The 24,521-nt window shown below is 42.8% G+C and overlaps 1 protein-coding gene across 1 annotated transcript in view; it reads left to right on the forward strand.

The window, feature by feature from the left end:
- Positions 1 to 24,521, forward strand: part of IGF1R (insulin like growth factor 1 receptor) — a 140,759-nt gene that overhangs the window by 110,096 nt on the left and 6,142 nt on the right. The window contains exons 11-19 of the mRNA XM_075207699.1: positions 1,704 to 1,990; positions 2,995 to 3,131; positions 3,825 to 3,987; positions 4,840 to 4,945; positions 6,060 to 6,130; positions 15,377 to 15,606; positions 15,734 to 15,844; positions 22,170 to 22,329; positions 23,908 to 24,037. Coding sequence (XP_075063800.1) covers positions 1,704 to 1,990; positions 2,995 to 3,131; positions 3,825 to 3,987; positions 4,840 to 4,945; positions 6,060 to 6,130; positions 15,377 to 15,606; positions 15,734 to 15,844; positions 22,170 to 22,329; positions 23,908 to 24,037 — 1,395 coding nt within the window. The remainder of the gene's footprint in view (positions 1 to 1,703; positions 1,991 to 2,994; positions 3,132 to 3,824; positions 3,988 to 4,839; positions 4,946 to 6,059; positions 6,131 to 15,376; positions 15,607 to 15,733; positions 15,845 to 22,169; positions 22,330 to 23,907; positions 24,038 to 24,521) is intronic.

Raw genomic sequence — 24,521 nt, forward strand, 5'->3', positions numbered from 1 at the left:
TTTCTTTTGTTTTGAGGTAGAGTGTTTGCGTTCTATTTCCGCATTAACCTCTACACTGCTGAAGTTGTCAGCAAACAATATGCCTGGTGCTTGATATGCTGTTGAACTAAAGTGACTTTCCTTTCCTTATATGTTATTGCAATGGTGTTTAGTTATAAGGTCATTCATATGAATGCTCTTTGAACACTACCATATTTCTTTAAGGGTTCATTTCATTTTTCTTTGCCTGCTTTTAAAAAACACAGCAAAGCATGTTTTGGTAAAATGTTCTTTCTGTATATAGCACAGTACAGTCCTAGAGTTGGTAGAAAATGCCAATCTGTGCAGTGCACACTTGACTGTGTTTATAAACCTCTTTTGTCTTTGTTAATACTCATATATAGCTTTGGCATCCAATATCTGTGCCCAATATGAAACCAGAAGTGTGTGATGTGAGCACTGTATCACAGCACCTGCCCTAGATGGAGGCTGTAGTACAGAGTAAATAGATGATCTCTGTGTTACATAAATACCATTGTGCTACCTGCTAAAATGCAACAAGTTATGTTATACCTATTTTGTGACTAAAAAAATAGAATAGAACTTAGGCTGCTGACAAAATGCTGTCTGGAGAAAGGGATTATAGATATTTTTATTAGAGGTGGGGGGGCTCCTTCCAAGCATCAGTCACCTTCATTGCATTCTTTGAACGTGACACCACCATGGATTCCGATTGACCCTTAAAATGCTCCATGTGAGTGGCAGCCGGATGCAAAGTGTTTGAGATTAGTGAGTGAACCCTTTTAGAGCAGAGACAAAAGTTAATTCATCACTCAACACAGTCTCTGTTAATACAAGATCACATTTCCTGACCACTTTCTGGGCGGGTTCCTCAGTTATTTATGTTCATTTCTTGCTATTTGAGGAGTGTGTAAAACATATACTACACTGTGATGAATGTGTGGGGTGGCTGTCTTATGAATTTATCCTGTCCTGGCTTGCCTGAAGATTTAGAGGAAAAATTGTTATTTCAATGTAAAGGAAATGAATGCAGGTAGGCAGGTGATCCTCATTTGCCCTCCCTATAGACAGAGTAGAGTCTGGATGCTGCTCTCCTCCTGACTGAGGCCTCTATCCCTCCCTATACCTAACATATACACAGAGTACTTGGTTCCTATAGTGTCCACACAGTCACATTACCTTCTGTGTAAACTTACTGGCTGTCGCTAGTATCTTCCTCCACCTGCTTTACAAAGCAGTGTCTGTGACTGGTACAACTTTCTTCTCTAATTCATACACACTAGGTGTATGAAGGGTACACTAAGTGTCTTGCTATATCATAGACATTCAGTTATTTATGATTCTTGGTTTGGTCTCTTCAAACAATACCCAATGTTTTCATCTATCGTACACATCCACTGACTGACTGATACCCGGCTCAATCTATCCATCAAATACCCAGTTACCCAGTCTCTCCCTTGCTTGCTCTTTCAGTTATGGATTTTGCATAGATCAATCTCCCCCACAGATGCTTGTGCCTTAATCTCTACTTGTTCCTCATATAAGATCTTATTGGTTTCTTTCCACAAGCAACAACATTTTGCTCCCTCACATGTACACCATTTTCCGTTATGGTTGCTGCATTTGTTTCTCGAAACCCCTCCCATGTACCTTATTCTCTAAATGGTGCTAATTCTTACTTCAATTTGTATTCTACCTTATAGGCCTGACCGCAGGCGCAGAGATGTGTATGCTGTTGGTAATACAACACTGGCAGGCTATAGCAGGAACGTCACCACACAGGATTTCTCGAACGTGTCTGACTCTGAGCCAAAGGAAATGGACTACCCATTCTATGAGGCAAAAGTGGACCATAAGCAAGAAGTTACCCTTATCATAAACCTGCTGCCGTTCACTCTGTACCGCATCGATATCCACAGCTGCAACCACGAGGTGGAGAAGCTTGGCTGCAGCGCTTCCAACTTTGTGTTTGCCAGAACTAGGCCTGCAGGTTAGTTTGTGGAGTGTATTATCTTCTGGATTGTCATTCTAGGAGACTACTGGAGCTCAATTATTTCTCTGCAAACTGGTGAAAATATGCCTTTTATTTCAGCGGCATATATTAAATAAAAAGAGCATTCTGCATTTATCTTATACACCACAGGGATCTCAAGTTCCAACTCAGTCCTACTTTATCTACACATATTTGTCTGGTTAGAGAGTGTAACTAATAATTATCGTTTAGGTACTCATTTCATTAGTTGATTCTGCATAGGCGCAGCATGACTTGCCCCAAAATGAAAATGATGATCTGATCAATGTCTGTGCAGTCGGAAGGCTCTATTGGCCTGTGTGGGCGGTAATCTTCCAACCTTACAAAACACTCCAGTAACGCTAGAAGAGATTTGGCTGCTGGGCCAAATGGTCAGGCCTTGTACAGTTTGGCAGCACGTGTGCATGTCCAAATCAGATATAGCTCGTGCTGAACAGTAGGATTGGCACGTGTGACCAGCATCCTGTGTAATTGACCACCGTTACTAGACGTTTCTCTACATTCATAAAAGAAAATGTTTTTTTTTTTATTATTACTATTATGATGATGATTTAATGAATTGTGTTGCAGATCTTTTTCCTGTGGATTTGAACAGTAATGAGAATTAAATAATAAAATCAAATCCTGTAACATACATGCTGGCTGACTTTGTATGGAGTTATTATACTAGAACTGTTGTGTATAATTCAGTAATGCTTTATTTATGCTGTATATGTGGCCATAGTGTTATCTCTGTTGCATGACACACATCTCAAATGTGACCTCTATAATGCAAAACCTTTGTGATTTGTTATTGTCATAAATATGGCAAGCATTTGGTCTTCTCTCTCATCAAAAGTCATATAAAACATTTTTTATTTAATATGTTAAACTGCATTTATATCAGCCGTAGAGTAAACCGTGCCTTTAGATTGCATTGTCTCCTAGATAAAGCACTGTCAACCATGCTGTGTGTGTTTCAGCTGGTGCCGATAACATACCTGGACCAGTCACCGCTGAGGAATCTGAAGACAATGCAGTCGTGTTGAAGTGGCCTGAGCCCCCTAATCCCAATGGACTCATCCTAATGTATGAGATTGACTACAAACAGCATTTAGAGGTAAAAGATATATATTTTATATATGTAGTGGTGGGCAACAGAAAGTTATCTTGAGAACTTTCTCAGCAGATGCAGTTTTCCTACCATGGTGCTTTCCGGTAGCCGTGTAGCACATAAACAATGATTAAATGAGCGTGCGATGACTTCTTATCTAGGTCCAGCCAATTCTAGATAAATCTGCTGTACATCATGTGTTAACCTATCACAGTTGTGCTTTAATCTAATTTATGGGGCACATTGTCATGGGCGGACAAGGCTGCTATTTTTATCTGGCAGTTGTACCATCAAATCACTGCAATGTCATACTTTCCCATTTATTGTGGAGTAATACTTTCCAAGCAAAACTATTCTTCACAATACACCTTTTGTGAAATGCTTATCTGTGTGTAGTTTGTATGTTCTCCCTGTGTTTGCGTGGGTTTCCTTCAGGTGCTCCGGTTTCCTCCCACACTCCAAAAATATACTAGTAGGTTAATTGACTGCTATCAAAAATTGACCCTAGTCTCTCTCTCTTTGTCTGTGAGTGTGTATGTTAGGGAATTTAGACTGTAAGCTCCAATGGGGCAGGGACTGATGTGAATGAGTTCTCTGTACAGCGCTGCGGAATCAGTGGCGCTATATAAATAAATGATGATGATTGTTGCCTACCTTGTGTGACCTGAAGGAAGTCTATTTGTCTCCATTCCATTGTAGCCTCCCTCTAGGGAATGTGTCTCCAGGCATGACTATGCTAAGATGGAAGGTGCCAAACTCACCCGGCTAAACCCAGGCAACTACACTGCGCAGGTGCGGGCCATTTCCCTGTCTGGAAATGGTTCATGGACGGACGAGGTGTCATTCTATGTAAAAGAGAGATGTGAGTAGTGTCTTTAGGAGCTGTACAGGGGAATAAACTCTTTCTAATATTCTATTTTATACACATTACCTCAAAAAATAGATATTGGTATTGAATAGACAGGACACATGGGAATGATCAGGTAAACTTATCCATAGAAGAGATCCACAATCATTCTTTTGCCAATACGCTTATCACCTTATTATTTTATTAACAGAATATAATTTTCTGGTAGATAAAATATTAGAAAGTAGTAGTGTAATTATAAGCATATGCAAAGATGGTTGATAAAACTAGTCTATAAGACCAGTGAATGCCCCCCCTCCCCAGTATTTATGGAAATTAAGCCTATCAATTCACTAGGACTTGTCACTGAGACACAAGACACTTTGGCGGAGGAACAATTCAACACAATGTGTCTCCGGAACAGTGTGGTGCGCAGAAACATTAGTGTAAATTCATTACAGTGTTAGGTGGCAATCGGCACATAGTGTTGAACTAACTCTCCCCCTTTGTGCCTTATTGATGTCGCTAGTTCCTAGTGAATGAATAGAATGTAGGTGGTTCAGGACACACAATGGATATATATGAGAAAGCAGGAAGAACACTCAGATGATCAATATGTAGCACCTGGAAGCTGAAAGGGCCACCACTAATCCAGAATGAGGTGAAGACAGTGGTCCTGGGAGTTTGTAATTAAATGTAGAATTAAGTTGTTCCAATGTTTTGTATTCCCCTGAAACCCAGTAGTGTTTTTATTTAATATATTATGCTGGTGTCCATTTTTGTGATATTGGTGCTGGTGCAGATCAAATGCAGTTGTTTCATCTGTCCTTTTCAGTACCTGCTTATGACACACTTATTTTTGTACAGCTCCTGATAGCGACAGTCTCATGCACCTGGCCGTGGTTCTTCCGGTCACCACGGTTTTAGTGCTTCTGACAATCTTTTTCATCACCTGCTATGTTACCAAAAAGAGGTAAGAGGACAGTGATACCGGGGTCATGTGGGGGGAAGAGGTAGAACATCTAGTAAAACTGTGTTGTGTAAAAAGTTGCTTCATGTATAAGATCCTCCTTAGATCTTCGTGCACACAGGGATGATGTCATTTAATTGTGCAGGGGCCTGTTTGTGCATGTATACAAACTAACAGATGCATTGATCTCAGATGTTTCATCGCTTATTTAAAGCAAACAACAATGTCACTTTAATGTTAAGGTTTTGTGGCTTTGTTTTGGTTTAGTCTCTCTCTTTCTATTATCATGTGATTGTGGAAGATTTGGGTTCTGCTTTATGACAAAAGCTTGTGTTTGTATATGGTTATTCTTTGGAACTGCTTTTGTCCTGTAGGATTAGAGCATAAACTACAGGGTATGTCTGGGCATGTGTATATGTCATGTGTGGTAATGTAATTGTGCACAACTTGACTTGTCAATTATTTGTATGGCCCCTCCTAACATCAAAGTGAAAAAAATTAAGTAGTGCCAACTTCTAAGCAGATGTCACCAATTACTAAATAAATATGTGGTTCTTGGAAGAATTGTAGTTTTCCTGTTTGGCAAGAAACAATTGTTTCATAAATTTTCAAAGCACCATAATGTCTTTTCCATTGGCAAATAAAGGGGGGAGTCGTCAGCCATGCCAATGAGCAAGGGATCATTGAGAAACAATGCTTCCTGGTACACAAGAGGCATCTTAACATAAACATGCCCCCGTGTTCATCTTAAGCCTATGTGCACACCTGGAACTCATGAGGATCTATGATCTTCACCTGCTCCTTCGTATGTCAGTAGAAAGATGAAACATAGCATGGGTGGGAAACCTATGTACGCTTGGCTTTTATGTGTGTTCCACTGTCAGATGACTTTAATGTAATGGTTTGTACATATCCTCCTGCAATAATACATGAATTTATGTAATCTGGCAATTATTTGTATTCACTGCCTTGGGATACAACACTCTCTACTAAGATACAATTATATCCACGGAGCAGTGTTGTTGCATAATAGGAAATATATACCTGTATATATTGATTTTATACAACAAGGTGTTAATGCACATGGATAATAGTATTACCTGTTTCATTCTCACAGGAACAATGACCGACTAGGAAATGGCGTTCTGTACGCCTCTGTGAACCCTGAGTACTTCAGCGCAGCAGAAAGTAAGTAGAATTCAAATAACCACTGATACACCTAATGCTGTCCTCAGGGTCTGTCGCATCTCAGACTTGTGATGTAGGTGTACTATGCGCTGTTGGTGTCACAGTTTGGCACCTATAAATACAGTTTACCTTATTTGGTTTCTTTACTCAGCTACTGGCGAGCAAATTCTGTGCCAGTTCTAGCACAATCAACCCTCCTCTTTTCTATATTGCTTTTGTACAAAGAGTGGTTCCTACAAAAAGTCATACTTTGTGACCCTACTACTTTCACGTACAATACTCCAAGCACAGATTGTTTTCAAGTTTACAGGATAACATTTCTGAAAATGGCACAATGTGCACATCATTGATGCTCATAAGCGTAAAGATCATTAAAGGGACACCCACTCGTGAATAGCTTTGCCTAATCAAAACCACTATGCTGGATACTGCAATTTATTGGATTAGCTCCATACTTAAAATAGGACTTATGCATGAAATTGAATGTCAAAAATTAAGAAATGCACTTTGTCCATTTAATTAGCTAGGTGGCTGGCAGCATCTGTAGCCATGTATATAATCAGTGCAGTCCACAGTTTATTTTCCACGGTAAAACATGTTGCTTAGGAAGTTCAGTTAAGCACAACCTAGTTGTAAAATAGTAGCAACAGTGTGTTTCTCAGTTTGCGAGAGGCAATTTCAGATAGAAGTTATATTTTATGTGTCACGAGTTAAACATTTCAGATTGGAGATTCCATTAAGATGAAAACAAGAATTAGTGAAATTTTTTGATAAATTTGGTCATATCTGAAGTTGGTGGGGGCACAGTGGGGAATTGTAAATTAGGGATTTTAAACGAATTTATGAAATGCTGAGGGTTAGGGATTTTCAGAGAGGGGGAAACAAAATGTGGGCAGTCTGTGACGTGAAAGAGATTAGCTGGCGCTAAAACTGAAATGATGAAATTCTTTAAAGGGTCAGATCAGCTACCAAAGAGCTGCAGTAGCCAAGTCTTAAAATATTGAGATTATCTTGGCTCACCATTCAGTTACAGGAAATAATCTGCCGTGATGTGTACAGCCTTTGTAGCCCTCTCTCCTAATACATACAATCTCTATTTAAGTCCTGATTTTGTAATGTTGTTTCACCTAGAAACATGCTGTTAAAGGGCCATCCATACCATTTTACTGACCAATAATTTCTCCTTAATTCTGTATACTGGCAGTGTCCGAACAATCAAGTATTACTTTTGCAGGACTCTTAAAAACCACGTCGTCCCATTGTTTGCTATCGACTCACCTGTACATGTAGTGGCATACAGTTTGTTACAGTGTCTAGGTTCACCACTCATTGTCACATATAACATTGCCTTTCAAGCTCACAATGACTGGACACTAAAACATTTTCAAAACAGGGACCCTCCTTCAGGAGAAATTTGAGACAGTGTTTATAGCAACGATAATACCAGATGAACCAGTACCCTGGAGCTATCTGAGCAAAACATCTCTTCAAGTGCATATTAATTACCCACCCTATGTTTTCTGAATACTTGTTGTTTTTCCTCTGCTTATCCCATAATTACTTTCCACCTGGCTTTTGGGTTCTATGAGCCTTAGGGAGGCTTAATCTGTTGAAGAATTTACTCTCCTCCCTCTGTGTGTCATATCCCCTTAAATCTTCTAGATTTGGAAGGGTCAGACTTGGCACCTTCTATCCTCCCGCCTCTACAGAGAAGGCAAGCTTCATCATCACCATTTATTTATATAGTACCACTAATTCCACATCACTGTACAGAGAACTCACTCACATCAGTCCCTGCCCCATTGTGGCTTAGTCTAAATTCCCTAACATACACACACAGACTAGGGTCAATTTTGTTTATCATTGCTATTGCTTGTTCTGTATTCCTATGATCTTGTATCGTCGGCTATGACAGTGGTTGCAGTACAAAATGTATTTTTGTATGAGATGATGTGACAGACCCGGGCCTTATATTGAGAATATCGTGCCAACCCGGTCTGTCCTCAGTGGGCCAATTGAACAACCATGGCCCACTCTGTTATTAAATGCCGCCCGGTGGCCAGATCTGTTATTACTGTGGTGTCCAGAGAGGGAGGGGAGAGGCAGCTCACAGGAAGTGTGAATCAGCTGTGGACCCTGTGACATCAAAAAGTAGTGGAACGGGTTAAAAAAAGGAGGGTCAGGACCTTATCTAAAATCAGTAGGGGGTCTCTCCCTGTTTGCTAACTATTGTTCTAGCAAGTCTGCAACACAGTCTGAATGGCACCATCACAGCAAGGGGTGACCACTGATGTCATGCACTATTTCCACCCCGGTTACCACCCAAACTCTTCACACCACCAATCACAAGAGGACAGTGAGTGGGGGGGGGGTGGTGAGAAGGGACCAAAAAGGAGCTGTCTGGGGGATGGGGGTTGTTGTTGGAGAATCTGGAGACAGCAAGGACCTGTTAGAGAGTAACCGTATTCTCGCAGGGCCTTAAAGGAATGCTTGAGGCAGGAGCTTCTTGACAGAGATCGGACAGTGTACCTCTAGGACTGATTCTGTTACCACTCCATCGGGAGACACTCGCAGATTCTGGGGAATTGGTGAGCCTACATCCGTAGGGAGACTGATACCCAGGGTCCCACCAAGCTGGTGGAGAGTTGGCCGAGCGGCTGGGATCAGCAAGATACACAGACCCACCTTAAGGATCAGAAACCCTGGCCCACTTGGATTGTCAGCTGTGGATTTTATTACCAGGAGTTTGGGCCTGCTAGGACTCTGTGCTTGGAGGTAACCTGCTGGGGATTTTGTTGGGGAGTTTTACTTGCACTGGTGATTTTCTGACACTTGATATATTTGGCGGGGGGAACAAGTTTCTCCTTGGGGAGCACTGTTGTATTTTACTAAGTGTATGCACTTTGTTTAATAAAAGGGATTATTATTTCTTTCCTGTCTCCTTACCTGTGTGACCTGTGAACCTAGAGGACCGGGTATCTAGAGAGCTTTGGTAATAACCCCGGTGTCCTCACAATTTTGGTGGCAGCGGTGGGATCACACAGTCCCAACGTTTGGGTAGAGCGCAGGGACTCGTATCCAGATACGGTCAGGCTCTGTAAGGACACAAGGCAACAGTCTGTCAGCACCAGTGTTAGTAAAAAAAAAAAAAAAAACCCTAGCTAGGAAGTCAGCAGGAATGGCCACAGAAGCAGAGCAGATCAGCTTAAAAGCCACAGAGAGATTCTATATGAAAGCAAGGAAACAACACTTGCAGGGGTTCTGCAGAACCAAAGGGGTGGACTTTGATGACACAGACGTGCGTGAAGTTCTGGTGGCCAAACTAATGGAATGGGAAAAGGCCCACCCTGAGGAGATGGAAGAGTCAGAGGTGGAAGAGGAGGAGGCCAAAGACCAGCCACAGAGACCCCCTAGTGGGACACAACCCAGACCACCGTCCGGCACTCCAGCAGTGCTGCAAGATTGGCTGACAGCACTGGGGGAAAGGGCAACCCTGCATGAAAGGGCAGCCGTACTCCAAGCAATGTTGGGGGTAGCATATGAGGTACCCCAGATTCAGAGAGTAGAAGGTCGGGGAGAGGCCCGGTTGAGACCTCAGCTGGGATATAGTGGAGTCCCAATTTTTAAAGAGGCAGACACAGACATTGATACCCATCTCCAGGTTTTTGAAAACTTGATGGGAGTGCATGGGATTGAGGAGGAAGAGTGGTCCAAATATCTGGGACCCAGCCTGACTGGGAGAGCGCTGGAAGCTTACCAGGCTCTAAGCCCTCACGAATGTGGGGATTATGGTACAGTGAAAAAGGCACTGATGGTAAAATTCCAGTTAAATGCAGAGACCTACAGATACAAGTTCAGGACTTTGAATAAAGGAGGGTCACAGTCGCACCAGGAATTTGCCAGCCAGCTACAGAGGGCCTGCGAGAAATGGATGGAAGGGAAAGGGGCCCGCTCCGCTAAGCAAATTAAAGAGCTCATTATGCTGGAGCAGCTGACTCTAAAAATGGCCCCAGAGATCCGGGAATGGCTGGCGGACAGAAAACCATCAGACCCTGGAGGAGGCAGCAGGGCTAGCTGATGAGTATGTGGTGAGTCGACCAAGATGGAGAGCCCCTAGTATGCCTAGTCAAGCAGCTGCAGGGAGGCAGAGCCCTAGGAATATGCAGGGTCATCTACAGGACGTGTGGGTGGGGGACTGCAAGGTCCAGGGGTTGAGAGACTCAGGAGCATCCCTGACCCTGGTGGAGCCTGATATAATTAAAAGATCCCAAGTTATGGAGGGACAGCAGGTCCGGATTTCCACGGTGGGGGGCCATCTTGCAGATATTCAGGTGGCCCGGGTACATTTGGATTGGGGGGCGGGATTTGGAATGGTGGAGGTGGGCATTCTGGATGGACTACCAGCAAAAGTGATTTTGGGGAATGATTTGGGCCAGGGATTGGTCACTCACTTTGTGCAAGCTGTGACCCGCAGCCAGAGCCGAGCACAAGCCACAGCAGCACAAGAAGCCGCAACGCCAAGGAGACCACCAAGATTAACCCCGGCAACCAGAACCAAGGAGCCAGAGGCAGCACCGTTGGTGAGTAACCCAGAAATATCTGATGTTGTACCAGAAATTGATTTGGGGGAGGAGGACAGAAGGGAATTTAGGAAGGCCCAACAGACTGACCCATTCCTAGCCAAACTGAGGAGTGCAGCAGACGCTGGGGGAGGGGAAGTGGCAGGCAGTAAAGTAGTGTGGGACAAAGGACTGTTATATAGGGTAGTCACCCCCACCCTAGATCAAGACCCAGGGACAGAAGTGAAGCAGTTGGTAGTACCATGGGCTTACCGGACCCATTTATTAGCGCTGGCCCATGACATTCCAGCAGCGGGGCACTTTGGGACCAGAAAAACGTTGGCCCGATTGTTGCGGACTTTTTTCTGGCCTCAAGTCACCCAGGATGTGAAACGTTACAAAGCCTCCTGTGACACCTGTCAGAGAATAGGGAGAGCCCCTAAGAAAGTTCCACTACAATCCCTGCCTATAATTGAGGAGCCCTTTGCCCGGGTGGCTATAGATATCGTAGGTCCATTAGCCATCCCCAGTTACACCGGAAAAAGATTCATCCTCACCCTGGTGGACTTTGCCACCAGATACCCAGAGGCAGTAGCCCTGTCGTCCATAGACGCAGAGCATGTGGCCCAGGCTCTGGTGGACATTTTCAGCCGGGTAGGATATCCCAGGGAAGTGGTTACTGACCAGGGGACCCAATTCCAAGGGGACCTAGTCCAGACCCTATGGGAAAAGTGGGGCATTAAGCCCCTACGAACCACCCCATACCATCCCCAGACCAATGGGTTATGTGAGCGTTTCAATGGAACGCTGAAACACCTCCTGAAGGCATATGTACAGTCTGAAGGGAGAGACTGGGACAGGGCCCTGCAGCAGCTCCTGTTTGCATACAGGGAAGTACCCCAGGAGTCCACCGGATACTCTCCTTTCGAACTTCTGTATGGCCGGAGGGTACGAGGCCCCCTAGACCTGGTTAGAGAGAGCTGGGAAGGAACATTCCAGGCCAATGAGCAGCCTATCCTTAAATATGTAGAGAAGATGAGGGAGAGGATGAAGAGAGTAGCGCAGCTGGCGCAAGGCCATTTAAAAGGAGCCCAGGCAAGACAAAAAGAGTGGTACGATGCCCACGCTCAGGATAGGAAGCTGAACGCAGGACAGAAGGTGATGGTGCTAATCCCAATGAGACGGAATAAACTTCAAGCCACCTGGGATGGCCCATACAAAGTGGTGAGGCAGGTAGGGCCGGTTAACTATGTAGTAGCGCTGGATGATGAGGAAACCTGGCTGAAAACCTTCCACATCAATCGACTAAAAGGTTATGTGGAACGGCAAGTGGCAGCAATGGTGGTGTGTTGTCCCCCCATGGGTCCCACAGAGGTAGACCCCCTACTGGAGATGATAGGGGAGGTGAGAGAGGAAAAGGGGGTGGAGACAGTGACAGTGGGGACGCAGCTAGGAGAGGGACAGAGGCAGGAAATGAGGGAGGTACTGGAGAAGGAGCAGGCCCAATTTACCTGTAAGCCCGGTCGTACCCACCTAGCCACCCACCATGTAGACACGGGGGAGGAGAAGCCCATAAGGCAGGTAGCATACCGCATGACCCCCGCTGTACTGGCCCAAGTACGGAAGGAGATAGAGGAAATGCTGGCCTTAGGAGTAATTAAGAAGTCAAATAGTCCATGGGCTGCAGGGGTGGTATTGGTCCCGAAGAAGGATGGGACCACCCGCTTCTGCGTGGACTACCGTAAACTAAATGAGGTCACCACCACTGATGCTTATCCCATGGCCCGAATAGATGAGCTACTAGACAGGCTAGGGGCAGCCAAGTTTGTGTCAACTTTGGATCTGAGTAAGGGCTATTGGCAAATTCCCCTCACCCCCGAGGCTCAGGAGCGGTCAGCCTTTATAACCCCACTGGGATTGTTTGAATGTACGACAATGCCGTTTGGGATGAAAAATGCTCCAGCCACATTCCAACGGATGGTTGATGACCTGTTGGGGGGGTGTCAGGAATTTGCCCAGGCTTACTTAGATGACATTGCCATCTTCAGCCAGACGTGGGAGGATCACTTAGTGCAGGTGTCAGAGGTCCTGAGGAGAATCAGGCAGGCAGGGTTGACCATTCGCCCAGACAAATGCTTCATGGGCATGGCAGAAGTGCAATACTTGGGGCACCGTGTTGGTGGGGGAATCATACGACCTGAACCGGCAAAAGTAGAAGCCATTGTTCAGTGGCCCCGACCCACCAACCAAAAGCAAGTACGAGCGTTCCTCGGGATCGCAGGGTACTACAGAAAATTTGTGCCGCAGTATAGCACTGTTGCCAGGCCCCTGACTGACTTGACAAAGAAAAAATACTCTAGACGTATAGAATGGACCCCAGAGTGCGAGGGAGCCTTTGACGCTCTGAAGGCAGCATTGACCCAGTCCCCAGTGTTAGCAGCCCCAGACTTCAAGAAACGATTTCTGGTACAGACAGATGCTTCAGGGTGTGGACTCGGTGCTGTGCTCAGCCAAGTGGGGGAGGATGGGCATGAGCACCCAGTAGTTTATTTATCCCGAAAGCTGGTGGATAGAGAGGTAGCCTATGCCACCATTGAAAAAGAATGCCTGGCCATAGTGTGGGCCCTAAAGAAATTACAACCCTACATTTATGGGCAAGAGTTCACAGTAATTACAGACCACAACCCCCTTTACTGGTTACAAAGATCTGCTGGGGAAAATGGGAGGTTATTACGGTGGAGTTTAGCATTACAAGGTTATAACTTTACTATCTCGCACAAAAAGGGAAAAGACCACTCAAATGCGGACGGACTCTCCAGAAGAGAGGAGGAGAACCCTTCATTAAGGAACCCACCGTGCCAAGGAGAACATCTGGAGCCCGACCACCAGACTCCAACTGTCCCCTTGATTTAATAAGGGGGAGGTATGTGACAGACCCGGGCCTTATATTGAGAATATCGTGCCAACCCGGTCTGTCCTCAGTGGGCCAATTGAACAACCATGGCCCACTCTGTTATTAAATGCCGCCCGGTGGCCAGATCTGTTATTACTGTGGTGTCCAGAGAGGGAGGGGAGAGGCAGCTCACAGGAAGTGTGAATCAGCTGTGGACCCTGTGACATCAAAAAGTAGTGGAACGGGTTAAAAAAAGGAGGGTCAGGACCTTATCTAAAATCAGTAGGGGGTCTCTCCCTGTTTGCTAACTATTGTTCTAGCAAGTCTGCAACACAGTCTGAATGGCACCATCACAGCAAGGGGTGACCACTGATGTCATGCACTATTTCCACCCCGGTTACCACCCAAACTCTTCACACCACCAATCACAAGAGGACAGTGAGTGGGGGGGGGTGGTGAGAAGGGACCAAAAAGGAGCTGTCTGGGGGATGGGGGTTGTTGTTGGAGAATCTGGAGACAGCAAGGACCTGTTAGAGAGTAACCGTATTCTCGCAGGGCCTTAAAGGAATGCTTGAGGCAGGAGCTTCTTGACAGAGATCGGACAGTGTACCTCTAGGACTGATTCTGTTACCACTCCATCGGGAGACACTCGCAGATTCTGGGGAATTGGTGAGCCTACATCCGTAGGGAGACTGATACCCAGGGTCCCACCAAGCTGGTGGAGAGTTGGCCGAGCGGCTGGGATCAGCAAGATACACAGACCCACCTTAAGGATCAGAAAACCTGGCCCACTTGGATTGTCAGCTATGGATTTTATTACCAGGAGTTTGGGCCTGCTAGGACTCTGTGCTTGGAGGTAACCTGCTGGGGATTTTGTTGGGGAGTTTTACTTGCACTGGTGATTTTCTGACACTTGATATATTTGGCGGGGGGAACAAGTTTCTCCTTGGGGAGCACTGTTGTATTTTACTAAGTGTGTGCACTTTGTTTAATAAAAGGGATTATTATTTCTTTCCTGTCTCCTTACCTGTGTGACCTGTGAACCTAGAGGACCGGGTATCTAGAGAGCTTTGGTAATAACCCCGGTGTCCTCACAGATGATATGAGCTATGCCTATGTATATGGTCTGCATACTCTTAGTGGACTGGTTACCTACTGACAATGAAGGCAAATAATCAGCTGCTAGAATCACTCTGAACCAGTGACATTGCTGAGGCTTCAATCTGCATTCTCACATCTAAACCCCTCAGAAAATGGCCACCTCCAATGTGTGCAGGTGACTAGTTCAATACCCTTTGCAATCCTGAAGTCCTTTCACTCTTGAGATATACAATAAAAATGCAAAGGTATTCAGTAACCTGGATTTTAATCAGATATTGACATATTATTTTAGTACATTTTACAAACTGGAAGGATTCTGATTGGTTGCTGTGGGTTTACAGCACCTTTGTGTGCATAGAACCATTATGTTAAATAAGCCAACCATGAATAACGGAGACTAATTGTGCTGTAACCCCTGACAACCAGTCAGATTTCAGCAATTTATGAGGACTATCATCTGGATTCTATCAGTTACAATCCATGTTGTCACTTGCTCTCTTTTATTAAATATACCCTAATGTGTAACCAAGAAAATTGATTTAGGATTCTAGTCTAACCTCAAAAATATAATTTGTTTGATCTTTCTTCATTTTTATGGTAGGGCTTGACGTTTAGAAAGCGTTTTCCAAGGAATTATCTTTTAATCTGTTAGGATCTATATGGTTTATAACATTGTCTGTATTTCTCATGCAGTGTATGTTCCTGATGAGTGGGAGGTTCCCCGCGAGAAGATAACAATGAATCGTGAGCTGGGACAGGGATCATTTGGTATGGTGTACGAAGGAATTGCCAAAGGGGTAGTAAAAGATGAGACGGAGACCAGAGTGGCAATAAAAACTGTGAATGAGGCAGCCAGCATGCGGGAGAGGATAGAGTTCTTAAATGAGGCATCAGTGATGAAGGAATTCAACTGTCACCATGTGGTAAGTGAATTGGCTCCGCTTTTTAGTATATTTTGATATGTTTCCAATGTTGATATGACCATGCACCTATTTACCAGTCCTTTTCCCCCTGTTAGTCATGTTACTGCTATGTCTTTTTCTTTTACAGGTGCGTTTATTAGGTGTCGTTTCCCAGGGTCAACCCACCCTTGTCATCATGGAGTTAATGACTCGAGGAGACCTCAAAAGCTACCTAAGATCTTTACGACCAGACACAGAGGTCAGTGAAACAAAGAATTTATGATAACGCCAAATCTACTCTTATAACCAGTCATAAAAAATTACCTTTTTTTTTTTAACTTATTAATCATATTATAGCACCAACCTGTTTTTCCACTTCCCCTCCCAAACGGCTCCCAACTTCCTAAAATACAGTTTCTATCTTAGAGACTTTTGAATAAAGTGCTTTTGTAACATTTGTGGAACAATAAAACATCATAAATGTTCTTTGCCTTTGTTATAATACAATTATTATAACCTCCGGAAATTAAATACATATTTGGCATGATTATTTTTTTATTTAAATAACACAAAAATATTTTACAATGTTGTACAACTAGTAAATGTTTGAGTGTAATTAGGGTCACAGTGTCTTAAATCTTCCTCTCATCTTTGATATGCTCACAGTTTTGAAATGGGTGTGAAAAGAACAACCTGCGCCCAATCATGTCCTCAGAGTGCTCACAGTAGCGGATGTATTCCATTCCATGAGATGACGCTGCTGATCTTGTGGGAGGCAACTACCTGTTGTCTTATGTGATGGTTAGCAAGAATAGGGGTGCAAGTGACAGGAGCATGTGAGCTGTAGAGAGACACAGGGTTAGTAGATAGTGGAAGAAGCAGCATATTGTGGTGTGAAGCGCACACCTCTATACAAGTTTCAGCTCAGGGAAGATAGATAATGAAACAAAGCTAAAATACACTGGCACTCAACACTTGGCGCAGATTTCTCTCCCTCTCTCTCATACATTCTACTCTCTTGCTCGATTTTTTTTTTTAGGGTCCTAAAACACACCCAGAAACTAATTACACACATTCTTAGTGCCGTGAAATGCCAAATTATTTTCTCTGGAAAAACCCAGTCCCACCTCCTCTCCTATCTATTATTAATCGTGTATGGCAGCTTTACCTCTCTTTTTTTTTTACCCTCATCCATTTAGAATGTAAGCTCTCTAATGAGAGCTTTGTTTTCATGCATGTATTTTGCCGCCTTGTCTGTCCTTGTTTTATGTATATACTGTTTGTGTGTACGAAAATAATAATACCACATGTAATACATCACAATTATTCTCTGCCATACTCCAGTCCAATTTAATTGTGTCTGGAGTCCTTGGACTGAGTACCATGGATCCTCTTCCTGTATGGTGTTCTAAGGGCCCCCTCAACCTTTCATCACATTTTTCGATCTATCCCCGATCTAATGTTCGGTGTTTTTCTCGTCTAGTGACTCTCGCCCCACCCTTCCTTTCTCTCTACACTCTTCCCTGTCTCTACATCTCCACTTAATTTCCCCCAATGTAAAATGGCTTAACTTTATGTTGTTAGCTTTCTCTGGAAACTCATTTTTTTTGTTATGGTTGCCTCATTTTGTATGTTTCCCTCCCTCTATTTTTCACCTGTAAAACTGACAAAAAATTGTTTATTCAGAGCTGTATATTCTCCAACCTGTAGCCTACAATTTTTGGTGAACTGTAATTTGGCTTTCCTTGTCCGTTTTTGGACAATTGGATATTTTTGGATTTATCTGGCAATCCTTACCATTGCAGACTAAAAGGTGTTTTTTCTAACTTGATATTAGAGTATGTTGGTGCGCTATTTTTAAGAAGAGAAGATTTTGACGGTCATGCATGGCGCTCTACACCAGAAAGAAATGCTTCCAGATTAAACCCCCACCCCTTTCCAGGATGTTTTTACCCAGCTTAGAACATCCTTCTTGATTATTGATTGCAAGCAGGCACGAAGGGTCAACTGCATGTTACATCTGGAGCACAGCTATTTAAAGGCATTTAAATGGTGCAGGTGGAAGTCAACAGGAAGAGGGGTAGAGAAGCTGTTGACAAAGAAGGAGCAAAGGCTTCTGCTTTAGATTGAGAAAGGAAATGAAATTAAAAGGGTAATATGAGCAAGCAGGACTGAGCTTCTGTCATCCTCAATTGTAAATACATATAGATCCACAGGGCCTGCATTCCCTTAACTTTTTTTCATTGTACTTTTCTTAAATAATGATTTGTGAAGAAGTGGAACAGCCACCTACACATATCAATTTTGTGGACGGAAATAAGATTTATGAGACGGATTATTGTGTGCATCGAAGGCAGGTACACTTTTACATATGAGACCAGTTCCAGTAATAGAGGCTACTGCTCTGTCACATTCCTGCAATATTTTAAATTGTAGCTACATCCCCTTTCCCAAATCAGCATATGTTCTACTTCAGCATCAGGAGTGCAGACATCACATTTCAGGATTAAATATTTCAATCTCTAGTAAAATAACAAGTATACTACTAGTGCTAGACCAACACTTATTTGTGGAGGACGGTGATTATCGTTGAATACAGAAGCACCTCTCATATCAAGATACTGGATATACCCTTAAGTATTTTCATTGGTACTTGTAATTTATCAGGAGTATATGTTTCACCTCCAGGCTTTACCCATTAAGGGGGAGGGGGTGATTATTCAAGGCTAATCTCTCGATTCATTCTCCACATTCCATGGTCCCCTCTTCTCAGACAATAAATCAACCTTGTGCCAGGTACCATTGTAAGAATGTTTAAAGGCCGACATTAATTATAGCCAAGACTGGCTATCTGGATTCCAGTGCTATATTCCAAGCATATTTTTGTGACCTTGCCATCACCAGCTTTCTAAATTCCAATGTTAGGTGTTCAAAATAAACAATAAAAGCTATGCTCACATTTAACGCAAGTGTGTTTTACAAGAAGCCCAATCATAGCAATGTCTATGTGCTAATTGCTTAATGACTATGCCACATCATTTAATTTCATTAGTGCTTTTTTTTGTGCAGAACATGGGTTAAGTGTTCAAAACAAGGCATTTTAGAGAGAGCCATGGTAGCAAATCTTTTAAACCAGTGTACCTGTCAGTGGAGACAGCCAATTTGGCCTACATCAACATTAAGCCATGTGAGAATAAAAATGATTGTGCCAAATGAGAGCGTCCATATTTTATTTGCGCAGAAGTTAATTTTTTTTACATTCCTTCCATGTTAGTGCGTCAACGCCGTTAAAAACGTACGTGTACCTCAATGGGAACAAGTTTAGAGGCATTCATATATGCATTCAGTTTCAAGAGAACAACATCCTCTTATCTATAGGGCTATAATATGAAAATTCAAACATTAGCAAAAAGCAGTATATATGCGTATCTAACTGCATTTTAACATGCACTAAATGCATTGCAAACACAATTATGTAGAGAGCCGAACTGTCTCATGCCTCAGTGATGTCACTGGTTTCTGGTGAATTGGTTTTCTGTATTCTCATAGATATTGACTTTGGCTTTGTTCTCCAGTTCACAACATTGCAGCTTGTATTCCCAGACAGGAGAGTCACTTATCTCTCTGAGCTAAATCTCAGATAATACGTATATTAGCTGTGAGTAGACCGGTGTCTTTAGTAACGTTCTTGCTGCTGGTGACAGAGCCAGGTCTTAGCAACTAGAGCTTCTGTAAGCTGTTTAGTGAACATGGACTAAAGACACCACCAGATATAATCAGTCTCCTTTAGAGCCAAGAGTAAATCTCGCTAAAGGAGGTTTTTACACTGCAATTTAGAGTTGGCTAAGATGTGCTCCCCCTCCTAACTCTAAATCTGTCCATGTATTTAAAATTTGCCTGCCTGCAACTCAATATGGTTTTGCCAAGGTAAAGAACTGTGGGGCTACTATGAGAATGACTGCTCTGGTAGTCATGGGCATGCTGGTGCTTGTAGTTCTGTTTTGATTCTGACAGTAGTTACATGTTGATGCTGCCATTACCATCTGTACATATCTTTACAGCAAGTCTTAGGAGACATACCATTTGTGGACGCCGATGTGACGTCTGTTTCTAAGCTGCATCTCCTGATATATTCATATTGCACTTCCCACCAACAATCCGCCTCTCCATGTGTAAGGGGCCACAAGTGCAATTTACTTGAAATTCTCAATGCGGTCGCATTTTACTGCACAGTTCAGTAGAGCGCATGTTTACAGTCCGCAGCTGTCCAAGTCTAAATCAGGCCCACAGTGATTAAACATATAAATCTATCATGCTGGGGGGAAGCTGAGGCTGGCTTGCTAGCATACATGCTGCTAGACATTATTAGGTATATTTATTGTCTTACTAACTAGAGCAGGGGTCAGGGAACTTTTTTACCTTTTTACCCCCAAATATATTTACATACACAGACGTTACCCCCTTGATTTGAAAGGAAGGAAATCATATATTATTATTGGAATTCAAAATTTTATTGAATCTATTCAAAATGTCTTTGAAAGCTTAAACTTAAGGTTTTGGAGAATGATGTTGCTTCATTTTTGATACGAGAGCATCAATATTGGGGCATTTTGATGTCAGAGCAATTTGGATACAGTCTTCAGCGTCCAAACGATTTCTCTACTTTGTTTTTATGTTCGTTAGAGTGGAAAATCCTTGTTCGCAAAGGTAGGTTGTTGTAAAAGGCAGAAACTTTTGACTGCCTCCTCATGTGCAATTTTGAATGCCTTTGCAGCTGTTGACATCCAAAATATAACAGATCTGCTTTGTTTTCAAATCAATACGTGCTTCATTATTCCATTGAAGCTCAAGAAGTGCCTCTGCTGTTGTACCAGAAGAGCCTCAAGGGTTGGCAATTTCACATTTAAAGGGGTCTACAATCCAACTGACAGCATGTGAATCAGCAGCATTACCCCCAGGAATTTCATTTTTACCCCATTTGGGGTAATTTACCCCTGTTCCCTGACGACTGAACTAGAGAGCGATCTGGGAGTTGTCTAATTGTCACTGAACAGAGGCAAAGTTACCGCTGTAGTCTAGCGCTTATGTGTGATGTGTGAGCCCCAGATCTTGTAAAACAGGGGATATTTATGAAAGCCGGTGAATGTGTGTAGCAGAAGAAAGATGCGGTTACCTATAGCAACAAATACAGCGCAGGGGAATGTATTGACAGATTTTACCCCAGCCTTCAATGCTTCAAACACTCCCTCAAAACTCACCTATTCACCAAAGACTACTAGACCACTGCCTGACGCCTCCCCGTCCCTTCCTCCTGGATTACAACAACATTTTACCGTTATCTGTGCAACAGTACCATAATAGTCCACTGTTCTCTGCAGTTGTCTGTTATACATTTATTTTTTTTACTGGGAAGATGCTCTGTAATCGGAAAGAGAAGAAAGTGTATCACATAGTAAGTGTCTGTACCTTTAACATTGGCAGGGGAGGGACTATCAGAATACAAAACTATTTTCTCGTTAAAATTAAAAAACACTTAATACATTTTTATTTTTTTTCTCAAAATGGCTATATGATCCATAAGTAGCGTCTTGCTGTGTCTGGGCACTTGATGTGGCAGAGTACAGTGTGTGTGATGTTCCCACTAAGTAGACCCTTCGGTCAATGTAATGACAGGCTGCCACCGACAACCATGCGTTCCTTGCAAAACATTCTCTGAAGTCTGAGGCTGAACATTCTTTCTTTTATTTTTTTATTTTAATGCATTTACAAAACACTTCTTTTACTGTCTGCTTTGTTTAGCAATGCATTTAGACTTGGTAAAAGCCACAATTAGAGTGAACTCTTTGCCTACACACCGTATTGGTAATATATCTGTTGGCTCATCCAATGTTAAGCCTATGGATTCATTAAGAACTAGTGTCACGAGTTCCTAGTGTATTCCTAATCTGCAATCGCATGAATATTGACTGCTTCCTTTGTGAGGAAGTGACAGGTACACTTTCAGAATAAGGAGAGGTATCCATTTAATAAGCATAACTGCGTAGCTGCCTCCACTCAGAATCACTGTGGAAACACAGTATGTTTGGAGCTAGACGGCAGAGAACATTGTGTGCTGTGACTTTTACCTTGAATCTATTCATATGGATTTATATGTACTGTACCAAATTCACTATTGTGCTCCATGTTATGTTGATGTATGGGTACTCTTTTATGAACTTTTTGAAAAAAAAAAGTTTGGTGAAATAATATCTGAGTATCATTCTATTGTGAACAGTAAAATTGTTCTATAACCTAAAGCAACCAATCCGGTGTTTGAGTCCATTCTCCTGAAACTGAAAAAAAATGTATTTTAGATCTTTTTGTTTGCACTAGGGCTACAGGCGTTCCCACCCCACCCCACCCCACCCCACCCCGGGCATGACTTTTCATAAATGTCCCTCAATGTCCCCGAACCTACCATGTTATGCTGGCACTAGATAGAGAAGTGTTAATACCAATACCTGCATTCAAGTCTTTAACCTTAAAAGGCATTGATGAAATGTGTGTGTGCGTTTAATGCCTGATCATTACGCTCTACATTTTAGAGTAACCCTGGGCAGCCTCCCCCTTCTCTGAAGAAGATGATCCAGATGGCAGGGGAGATTGCAGATGGAATGGCATACCTAAATGCAAACAAGTTTGTTCACAGGGACCTTGCTGCCAGGAACTGCATGGTGTCTGAGGATTTCACAGTCAAAATTGGAGGTAACTCTTTGATGTATTATTTTCGGGTACATAAAACAGGAAGTTTTTTTTTATTGTCTACACATCTTGGCGGTACAGTGGCCATCTTGTGGGGTGAACCAGTGTTCGTGAGGGTGTAGGAGCCAGCAACATGCTTTCTAACTGTATGTGCTTAGCTGGAAACTTAGCTTCCTGGAGATCACCAATAACGCATCTTCTACTTATTATGTAGTTAATCATGGAGCACTGATTCTTAGTGGGAAAATGCATTAAATATGCAAGGGGTAGTGCACCTTCCCTAGTTTAAATTGTGACGTTTACCTGGTATTCCCACATAAAGACCCATTGTTGTCTTTAAAACCTAGTATAAGAGTTTTCACTAACACAGAAACAAGATGATGTATTTTCCGCTCCCCAGATATGGGCCACCATTCTTTTTTTTCTTTTTTTTTTTTTTTTTTTATACTGTATCTGCTTTCTTAACTGAAATCTCGGACATTCTTGCTGGTATGTCCTGTCTAAGGTGGGGGGATAGATTAAAAAAAACAAACTTGTAGAGCAAATAGCAAGTATGATATATATATATATAGGTAGCTTTCTAAATGTGCTTTTGGATCATGTTATACAGTTTATATTTATAAAATCCTCTAGAATCTACCTATTGTCCCATGTCTGCGTTTGTCTGACTCCCATGTACGTCCTGTCATGTATTTTGCTGCAGTCTGTGTGAGTCCCCATAGCATTACTCACACTCATCTGTGCTACTTATATGTATTATCTCATCTGTTTGTTACTTGCTTCTATATCTGCTACGGAATCTTATAAATAAATGAAAAAACAACAATAATAATAAAAAAAAATTTTTTTCTTATTTTAATGTGTGTGATCACCTCATCCTAAATTAAAATTAATCACTTCTGTTTCCATTTTTATAAGACGTTGATGGTTGCTATGCAGTTATGCACAACAACCAATCCCCTAGTAACGTGCTGAGAGGGAGTACTGCATCGGGGAATGCACCATGTGAAAGAGGGTTGAAACATCATAGCTTTTCTAAATCAAGTGCCCACAAACATTCCAACTACTATTCTTGGTGATAGGAACACTTATTAAATCCTTAGGGACATATTTAATTAGCGGCAATGTTTGGATGTATATCACAGCTGCGCATTTTTTAATATAATACGGTACAGCAACATCGCAGATTTCCCTTCACAAACCTATGGGGCGGAGGTGGGGGGGGTGGGAGGGGTGAAGAGAAATCCCTGATGTTGCTGTAACGTGGAGGTAAGTATTGTATTTTATCTAATAAGTATTGTTCGTTAATGCTGAGCAGGCATTACTCTTAGAAGAAATGTTATGGAGATGTATAGTAGTTTAGGCATATCTCACTTCTCTATAATATTCCGGTTGTAGGCCTGTCTGCTTGTAATGACTCCAGCTAAGCAAATAGATCGGACACACGTAATTAGTATAATATAGGTAGTGCCCCTGATTTGTAATTGTTTACTTAGTTACCCAAAGTTCCTGTCTCTGCATACAGGAGATATTTCAGAATTTTGATTGTACCCCATAAGCACGTTTTATTTTTCTCTCCAGATTTTGGAATGACTCGAGACATTTATGAGACGGATTATTATCGAAAGGGAGGGAAAGGTCTCCTTCCAGTGCGCTGGATGTCTCCAGAGTCCCTCAAGGATGGTGTTTTTACCACCCACTCTGATGTCTGGTAATAAGTGATACTGCATTGATTTTATCATAGCCTAAAAATGTTTTACGAAGTTGCACTAAAATGAATTGCACAAGTTTGCATGCATATACACATCTCAAGATATTTTTTATATTTCCGTACCCTATGTGAATCAGGGAATTTGTCTTTCTCCGACCGCTGCAGTAGGAGGAGAATGCTATGCAGACACAGAGCGCTCTGAAATGGCTAGTGATAATGCTGAGGAGGGGGGAGTGAATGGTAGTGATGCTGAGTGGGAGGGTGAATGGGTAGTGATGATGCAGAGATGGGGTGGTGAATGGATAGTGATGATGTTGGAGGGGGGGGTGGGGGGGGTGAATGGATAGTGATGATGTGGGGGGGGGGGGTGAATGGGTAGTGATGATGTTGGGGGGGGGGGGTGAATGGACAGTGATGATGTTGGGGGTGGGGGGAGTGACTGGGTAGCGGTGATGCTGAGAGGGGGTGACTGGGTAGCGGTGAT

Source organism: Mixophyes fleayi, chromosome 4 (genome assembly GCF_038048845.1).
Source record: "Mixophyes fleayi isolate aMixFle1 chromosome 4, aMixFle1.hap1, whole genome shotgun sequence".
NCBI classification, from domain to species: domain Eukaryota; kingdom Metazoa; phylum Chordata; class Amphibia; order Anura; family Limnodynastidae; genus Mixophyes; species Mixophyes fleayi.